Source organism: Ictalurus furcatus, chromosome 14 (assembly GCF_023375685.1).
Source record: "Ictalurus furcatus strain D&B chromosome 14, Billie_1.0, whole genome shotgun sequence".
NCBI classification, from domain to species: domain Eukaryota; kingdom Metazoa; phylum Chordata; class Actinopteri; order Siluriformes; family Ictaluridae; genus Ictalurus; species Ictalurus furcatus.
Window position 1 is genome coordinate 23947547 of NC_071268.1, and position 9135 is coordinate 23956681.

The window sequence follows — 9135 nt, forward strand, 5'->3', positions numbered from 1 at the left end:
GCCCATACTTGGACATTGACAAAGTTATTACGTTAGCTGTTTACCACAGGATATTAGAGTTGAAATAACATTGGTGTCTGGAAATGCGTGCTCAATTGTATTCAGGTCAGGACTTGGCTAAAATTCTACTTCATTGCCTTAAAAAAAGTCTTGGGTTGGTTTGGAAGAATGCTTTCAGTCGTTGTCCATCAGCAGCATGAAGCACTATCCAATGGGTTTTGAAGCATTGAGCTAAATCTGAGCAGATATTATAGCCCTTCAGATTTAATCCTGCAGCTTTTGTCAGCAGTCACATCATCAATAAATACAAGGGAACCAGTTCCACCGGCAGGCATGCATGCCCATGCCATAAGATGAGGTGATACACTTTGGCTCATGAGCCCTTTTTTCCCTTCTTTATACTTTTCTCTTTCTATCATTCTGGTACAAGTTGATCTTTGTGCCATCTGTCCATAGGATGTTGTTCCAGAACTATACGGGCTTTTCATTTTTTTTTTTTTTTTTTTGGCAAACTCTAATCTAGTCTTCCTGTATTTGAGGCTTAGTAATGGTTTACATCTTGTCGTATTTACTCTGTACTTTGTGCTTTAGTTCATTATTTTATATCAACTCCACTATATTTCGGTAGACAGCTAAAATAACAACTTTGTCAGTGTCCAAATATTTATGGACCTGGTTGTATGTCATATTTGTAATGATTTAATGTTGGAAATGCAATATAATAACATGTATGGTTGAACTGGGCTGTTGGCACCCGTGAAAAGAAGTAGAGCTTCTTCCTGAATCCCAGTTTAAACCCTGAGTACAGTATATGTTGATGTATAAAATAATTGCGATACTTCAGGAACGGTTTGAGGAACATGACAAAGAGTACAAAGTGTTGACTCGGCCTCCAAATTCCCTAGATCTCAATCTGTTTGAGCATCTCTGGGATGTTCTGGGATAGAGGCCCCACCTTGCAACTTACAGGACTCGTAAAGGATCTACAGCTAGCTAACGTCTTGGTACCAGATACCACAGCACACCTTCAGAGCTCCTGTGAAGCCTATGTCTAGACGTCTCAGAGCTGTCTTGGTGGCACAAAGCGGACCTACACAATATTATCCAGGTGGGTTTAATGTTTTAATGTTATACCTGATCGGTGTATAGTCTACAACAATATTTGAGTAGGCTATTTCTGACATTCTTCGATATTCATTTCAGTTGGAGTGAGTAATAAAGCTAGGAAAAACCCACCGCAGATGTTTATGTCTCCGGTCCTGTAGATGGCGCTATTGCATAAAGTAGCACTAGCTCCATCCATTCAGGTTACTTTCATTTACCTTCCCAACCGTTAGCAGCACATTGGCCTTGTGCTGGAGGTTGTGCAGAGACAAATACCCGAGCAGTTTATTGGCAAGCTCGTATTTATTCGCGTGTATTTATCAACAATGTCCAAAGAGACCGAGCAGGCTGTGGAGGAGGTGACTACAGAGGAGCAGCAGGTCAGTCCCAGCTAAGCGTTAGCAAGTCACCAGCTAGCATTCTGTTTCCCAATGTGGCTCTCATGTCATGTCATGTCATGTCATATCATATCCCAACGTCTGGAAATGATCATGGCGTGTATATTTGCCCAGCATTGCTCTGATATAACGTCATCCTTCTTCACTAATCTCAGCATGAACATGCCCTGCAGCTCTGAAAGCCTGTTTGGGATTACCCACTTGTTGACCACCGAGTTTATTTATAGTTTAATTCTATATTTGTTTGTTTACTAACTCTCCCTTGTCCTTTATTCACTCCCCATGTTGTACAGGAGATGCAGGATAAAGTCGTGAGTCCTGAGAAGGCAGAAGAAGCTAAGCTGAAGGCTAGATATCCTCATCTGGGCACTAAGCCAGGAGGCTCAGACCTGCTGAGGAAAAGACTCCAGAAAGGGGTATGATTCCGTGTCCAAACAAGCATGCCGTGCAGAAATGAATTTCCTTATTGTTCAGATGATGTGTTGATCACGAGCCATTACAACGAACCTGACCGCCTTTGAGCAGTGCTCACCGACCCTGCGTCTCGACTTGTACGGTCGTGCCCAAAGGTTTGCACACCCCTTTCACAATCTGCTAAATCGTAATACTGTTAACAAAATAAGAGCGATCATTAAAAATCCCATGTTTTTTTATTTAGTACTGTCCTGAATAAGCTCTTTCACATAACAGATGCGTACAAAGTCCGCAAGACGAGATAATAATGAACATTTTTGAACCGGATGATCGGTGTAAATTGTTATTGTTTTGTTTAAAGATCTTCTTTCCTGTTCAAAAGTTTACATCCTCCTGGATCTTAATGTATCGTGTTGCCTTCTTGAGCATGAGTGAACGTTTGCACCTTTTGTAATAGTCGTGTGCGAGTCCCCCAGTCGTCCTCAGTGTGAAAAGACGGACCTGAACATCATGTAGCTGCTGTTGGAAAGGGGTCAAATATGCAGAAGATGCTGGAAAAGTAAAGAATGTCTAGGACCTGGAGGATTTTTCTGAAGAACAGTGGGTAGTTTAACTGCTCAGGACAAACAAGGGACTCATGAACAACTCTCACAAAACAAACACAGTCGCTGATCATCCAGGTAGCGACACACGGTATTAATAATCGAGTGTGTGTAAACTTTTGAACGGGGTAATTTTGATAAATTCAGCTATAATCTTGCCTTGTGGATTATGTGTAAGCATCTGTTATGTGAAATCGCTTATTCAGGACAGGACTAAATAAACAACATGGGATTTTTATGATCAATCTTATTTTGTTAACAGTATTACAATTTAGCAGATTCTGCAAGGGGTATGCAAACTTTTGGGCACAACTGTATACTAAATGTACATACTTTTGAGTGTGTATTAAAAGAGTATGCGAGGACTAGGAAATACCAACATGTCCTGTAACGGAAGAGAACTATGGGAGTACGGTTGCTGCGATGGCCTTGAGACTGCACTTACCATGTACAGTTTTGCACTCAGGTCTCCTTTAGTGAACAGTGGACTAGTTCAACAAACAGACTTCATATAAACACCACAATGAACTTTCTTTAACTTTCACACTATCCGTTGTGATCCAGATGAGGACGGGTTCCCTTCTGAGTCTGGTTCCTCTCAAGGTTTCTTCCTCAGATCATCTTAAGGAGTTTTTTCCTCGCCACCGTCACCACCGGCTCGCTCAATAGGGATAAATTCACACACTTAAAATCTGTCTCCTGTGTTTATATGTTTCTGTAAAGCTGCTTTGAGGCAATGTCCATTATTAAAAGCGCTATACAAATTGAATTGAATTGACTTGAACGCTGTCGCCGTGAACAAACTCCTCGTTGCGTTTCAGCTTTTCTTCATTCGTTATTCCTTACATAATTTACGTTATGTAATTGATCATTTCCTTCATTTAATTTTTTTTTCCCACGTTTCATTGAAACCTTTCTAAAACACGTGCTTGAATTTGGCAAAGCAAACAGTCACAAAACTCCTCCTCCTCCTCCCTCACGCAAGGAGTTGTGGGAAATATTCGCTGAAAAATTGTCCTCGGATCCACACTTCGAAAATCTCCTGGAAATAATTGACCATCCGGGTATCTTTGGGATCGGCATTTCAACATACTACGATCTGGGACACGCTAAATCGAATCTGGGATACTGTTTAGGATGGATAGTAGGCGAATTGGGACGTAGGGCAGTTCTTTATCTTCTTCATGTCCAACCACTCCAAGTCTAATACACCTGTTTTAGTTGATCACGGTGCGATTATGGTTGGAGCTAAAGTCTTCATGAAGGTAGATCTCCAGGAACAGGATTGGTGACCACTGCTCTAGAGTGTTTGGTATATTAATATTAGTGTTTTGATATATTAATCAATGCTCATTCTTTTCTCCAGCAAAAGTACTTTGACTCAGGAGATTACAATATGGCCAAAGCCAAAATGAAGAATAAACAGCTTCCTGCAGCTGCGGCGGAGAAAACCGAGATCACCGGAGATCACATCCCAACTCCTCAGGACCTGCCACAAAGGAAGACCTCACTGGTGGCCAGCAAACTGGCTGTTTGATATGAACTCTGCCAGGACTTTCCTGTTACCATTCCTGATGCTTCGATCTCTGCTTTACCTCCATTTTACGTGTGTGTGTGTGTGTGTCGCTCTCGTTCTCTCTCTTTGTTCTTTTGTGTCCATTTCCTTCCCTAGCTTTCTATCGCCTGTGTAATTGCTCCGAAGAAATGCTGTTTTGATCAAATGTTTGCTGCCAGACGCCATCCTTTACCCGTTCATGTGTGGAAACGAAACGTTTTGGCTTTTGAAGTAGTAGATGTAGTCGCAATTTCTACTCGCAGGTGTGAATGCACGGTTATCTGACTGAAACAATTGAACAGAAACCTTTTTTAGGATTTTACTAGTTTTACTCACTCACTCACTCCCTTCCTTCTTTGCAACAGTTCATGTGTGATCCAGACATTTACACTAGCTCTCTCATTTGTTATAACGAATTTCCAGTAAGACGCAGAGGGTTTTTCCAACGTGTGCTGCTCGCCTTCTGCGTGTGATTGGTGAAACTTGCCTTAATGATATCTTCCACGGTTTCTCCTGGGCAATATTTGCCCACTCTGATCAGCGAAGCCCTTCGGGGTTTAGCCACAAGCTTGTGCCGATGTGTTTTTCCAGTTAGGTCTTCTGGTTGGGGCAGCTCACTCTTATTCTTCAAACTGTGCACAAGCACCGACTGTCACAACTGTGCCATTTGTTTTGTAAATAAACTAGTTTTGCACAAGAACATTCTGATCTGTTTCCTTTTTCACCTTCGATGTGCAAACCGCATCCTGCTCAAGGGGTTTGAAAAAACTGGTGCGAGTTGCTTAAAAGATTTAGTTTAATTCAGTTTATTGTCATTATATGCTGTGTTTGAGCGCTTGTAGTGTAAATTCTGTCGGTTATTATATCGGAAGTGATCTATCTGTATCGAGGCGGCGTTGCTCCTCAGTCGCAGTGTAGACGCGGTGATGAACAGTGGGAGCGCGAGTTAGATCTGTAATGTCTAATTAAACCGGTACGATCAAAGTAAACACAAGTAAAATAATATGTCTAAAGGCAGTGAGGATCAGAAACCATGAGGTGCAGTGAAAGGGTGATTTTATTATTAATTTAGAACTGTAGTTTAATTATCGGTGCTTTTGTGCGACCAATCCGACTACTCGAGTAATCGGGGGGGGGGGGGGAAGAATCGTCCGATTAATCGATTATTGAAAATAATCGTTATTTGCAGCCCTAAATTCAATTTGTTTATATAGGTAACGACTGCATGAGGAAAACTGTGCTTTCTCTCAACAGACATACATTTACTGTAAGAATTATTAAGAGTCTGCACATTGAGCCAGCTCTCGCAGGAGAATGTTGAAAGGTATACGCGACGCCATTTGACGTTTAGTTCTTTTCAGTAACTGCTAAAATGCTCCCATGAAAACCTTTTAAATCAGTCTGACTCAATTGTGTGTATGTACTTAAAGTCTATTAAGACAAAATAACACTATTGTGTTGGAATTATTTGAATTAGATTTTGTAACACAGTGCTATAACGCAAACTAATACTGTTTATTTAATTCAAATGTAGGCTATAGTAGGATTTCATGAAACAATTTCAGCTATAGTTAGGCAAGGAAGGAACGATCACTGCTTAAAATATGGCAAACGTTATGATTTTTTTTTTTTTTTAAATGACTGAGCCTTTCAGTAGCCGAATGAGTCGGTTCTTATTTCTGAGCCGAACTAAAAGAATCGACTCAGCATAAAAGATCCGAATTTTCCATCGCTATGGGGTCTAAGGGTGCTACAGCTCCTCCTACTGTCAGTATGTCTTAATTGCATCTGCTAAAAGAACTACACTAATGAGTTTGAAGTGTCCTGTCCCTCTATATGTGTTTGTTGTTTGAGGTGTGTTAAGAACACTAGTTAAGTAAGATTTGCATCCTAAACAGATTTTTTTTACACCACGGTGGTGCAAACAACTTTACTATTACCTAGCTGCAGTCCACACGACGTATGATAATTCTGTAACTTGTTTTCACTGCAACGTTTGCTTCTATTTGTATAAGTTACATGGCTTTCTTAAAGACAACTGGATTTTTGGATAGCACATTCTCATAACATAGTTATTCATAAGTTCATAAGTTATACATATACACTATATGGCCAAAGGTACGACCACTGACCATCACACCCATATGTGGTTCCCAAAGGTGTCCTGTTCGATTCAGATATGGTGACTGGGAAGGCCAGTGAGGAACACAACTCATTGTCATGTTCATGAAACCAGATTGAAATGACTTTTGTTTTGTGACATGGTGCATTTAGAAGATGAGTAAATTGTGGCCATGAAGAGATGCACTTGGTCAGTAACAATACTCAGATGGGCTGTGGCATTCAAGCGATGATTATTTGGTATTAACAGGCCCAAAGTGTGCCAAGAAAACATTCCCCGCACCATTACATCACCTCCACCAGCCTGCACTGTTGACACGAGGCAGGTTGGGTCCATGGATTCATGCTGTTCGCACCAAATTCTGACTCTACCACCTGTGTGCCTCAGCAGAAATCGAGATTCGTTAGACCAGGCTATGTTTTTCCAGTCTTCTGTCCAGTTTTGGTGAGCCTGTGCCTACTGCAGCCTCAGCTTTCTGTTCCTGGCCCGACAGAAGTGGAAACCGACGTGGTCTTCTGCTGTTGTAGTCCTTCCACCTCAAGGTTGGACGTGTTGTGCATTCTGGGATGCTTTTCTGCTCACCATAATTCTACAGAGTGGTTATCTGAGTTACTGTAGCCTTTCTGTCAGCTCAAACCAGTCTGGTCATTCTACATTGACCTCTCTCATCAACAAGGTGTTTCTGTCTTCAGAACTGCTGCTCACTGGATGATTTTTCTGTATCGCACCATTCTGAGTAAACTCTAGAGACTGTTGTGAGTGAAAATCCCAGGAGATCAGCAGTTATATAAATACTCAAACCAGCCCGTCTGGCACCAACAATCATACCACGGTCAAAATCACTGAGATCACATATTTCCCCCATTCTGATGGTTGATGTGAACATTACCTGAAGATGCTAACCCGTATCTGTATGAATTTATTCATTGCACTGCTGCCACATGATTGACTGATTAGATAATTACATGAATGAGTAGGTGTACAGGTGTTCCTAATAAAGTGACAAAGTGTTCTGTGTCTCTATGTATGGATGTATGTATGTATATATGTGTATATATGCATACAACACTAGTTTAACTTGATCTCAGTATGAATTATTACATTTTTAGGATTTCTATTCAATCTTTATTGCTTAGCGCTTAGATCGTTTGTCTCGCACCTCCGGGGGTTAGGGGTTCGAATCCCATCTCCGCCCTGCGTGGGTGGATTTTGCATGTTCTCCCCATGCTTTCCGGGTTTCCTCCGGGTACTCCGGTTTCCTCCCCCATTCCAAAGACATGCTCTGTAGGATGACTGGCATCTCCAAATTGTCCGTAGTGTGTGAATGAGTGTGTGATTGTGTGTGCCCTGTGATGGGTTAGCACCCTGTCCAAGGTGTCCCCCGCCTTCTTCCTCGAGTTCCCTGGGATAGACTCCAGGCTTCACTGCAACCCAGTGTAGGATACGCGGTACTTAAAATGGATGGATGAATGAATGGAATTTACACATTTAAAATTCCACGTTATTTCATTATTTTATCTCTAATTTCATTAAATGAAATTTTAAAAATCATTTACCGTGATTAAGTTATTAACTTAACATTGTTTCAATTGAATGTTGTCAACTTTCAAATGATGTTTATTTATTTATGTCATTTTGAGTTAAGTGCTACAGTATATAAATTAAGTAGAGTGTAAATTAAGTACATATAGTTAAGTACAGTATATAAATTAAGTAGAGTGTAAATTAAGTACATATAGTTAAGTACAGTATAAAAATTAAGTACAGTGTAAATTAAGTACATATAGTTAAGTACATATAGTTAAGTACAGTATATACATTAAGTACATATAGTTAAGTACAGTATATAAATTAAGTAGTGTAAATTAAGTACATATAGTTAAGTACATATAGTTAAGTACAGTATATACATTAAGTACATATAGTTAAGTACAGTATATAAATTAAGTAGTGTAAATTAAGTACATATAGTTAAGTATAGTATATAAATTTAGAGTGTAAATTAAGTACATATAGTTAAGTACAGTATATACATTAAGTACATATAGTTAAGTACAGTATATAAATTAAGTAGAGTGTAAATTAAGTACATATAGTTAAGTACAGTATATAAATTAAGTAGCGTGTAAATTAAGTACATATAGTTAAGTACAGTATATAAATTAAGTAGCGTGTAAATTAAGTACATATAGTTAAGTACAGTATATAAATTAAGTAGAGTGTAAATTAAGTACATATAGTTAAGTACAGTATATAAATTAAGTAGAGTGTAAATTAAGTACATATAATTAAGTACAGTATATAAATTAAGTAGCGTGTAAATTAAGTACATATAGTTAAGTACAGTATATAAATTAAGTAGAGTGTAAATTAAGTACATATAGTTAAGTACAGTATATAAATTAAGTAGCGTGTAAATTAAGTACATATAGTTAAGTACAGTATATAAATTAAGTAGCGTGTAAATTAAGTACATATAGTTAAGTACAGTATATAAATTAAGTAGAGTGTAAATTAAGTACATATAGTTAAGTACAGTATATAAATTAAGTAGAGTGTAAATTAAGTACATATAGTTAAGTACAGTATATACATTAAGTACATATAGTTAAGTACAGTATATAAATTAAGTAGCGTGTAAATTAAGTACATATAGTTAAGTACAGTATATAAATTAAGTAGAGTGTAAATTAAGTACATATAGTTAAGTACAGTATATAAATTAAGTAGAGTGTAAATTAAGTACATATAGTTAAGTACAGTATATAAATTAAGTAGAGTGTAAATTAAGTACATATTGTTAAGTACAGTATATACATTAAGTAGAGTGTAAATTAAGTACATATTGTTAAGTACAGTATATACATTAAGTAGAGTGTAAATTAAGTACATATAGTTAAGTACAGTATAAAAATTAAGTACAGTGTAAATTAAGTACAT

The 9135-nt window shown here is 38.3% G+C and overlaps 1 protein-coding gene across 1 annotated transcript; it reads left to right on the forward strand.

Moving 5' to 3' along the window:
- The first annotated feature begins 1282 nt into the window (after window positions 1–1282).
- Window positions 1283–4787, forward strand: arpp19b (cAMP-regulated phosphoprotein 19b). The gene is made up of 3 exons (XM_053642368.1): window positions 1283–1484; window positions 1796–1918; window positions 3885–4787. The coding sequence occupies exons 1-3, from the start codon at window positions 1431–1433 to the stop codon at window positions 4053–4055; spliced, it is 348 nt and encodes a 115-aa protein (XP_053498343.1). The 5' UTR covers window positions 1283–1430; the 3' UTR covers window positions 4056–4787.
- The last annotated feature ends 4348 nt before the right edge of the window (window positions 4788–9135 follow it).

What these genes read in the sequence shown, in the direction of transcription:
- arpp19b (XM_053642368.1), top strand. Translation starts at nt 1,431, where the DNA reads ATGTCCAAAGAGACCGAGCAGGCTGTGGAGGAGGTGACTACAGAGGAG. An exon ending in TGACTACAGAGGAGCAGCAG is followed by an intron (nt 1,485 to 1,795) that starts GTCAGTCCCAGC and finishes CATGTTGTACAG; the next exon opens with GAGATGCAGGATAAAGTCGT. An exon ending in GGAAAAGACTCCAGAAAGGG is followed by an intron (nt 1,919 to 3,884) that starts GTATGATTCCGT and finishes TCTTTTCTCCAG; the next exon opens with CAAAAGTACTTTGACTCAGG.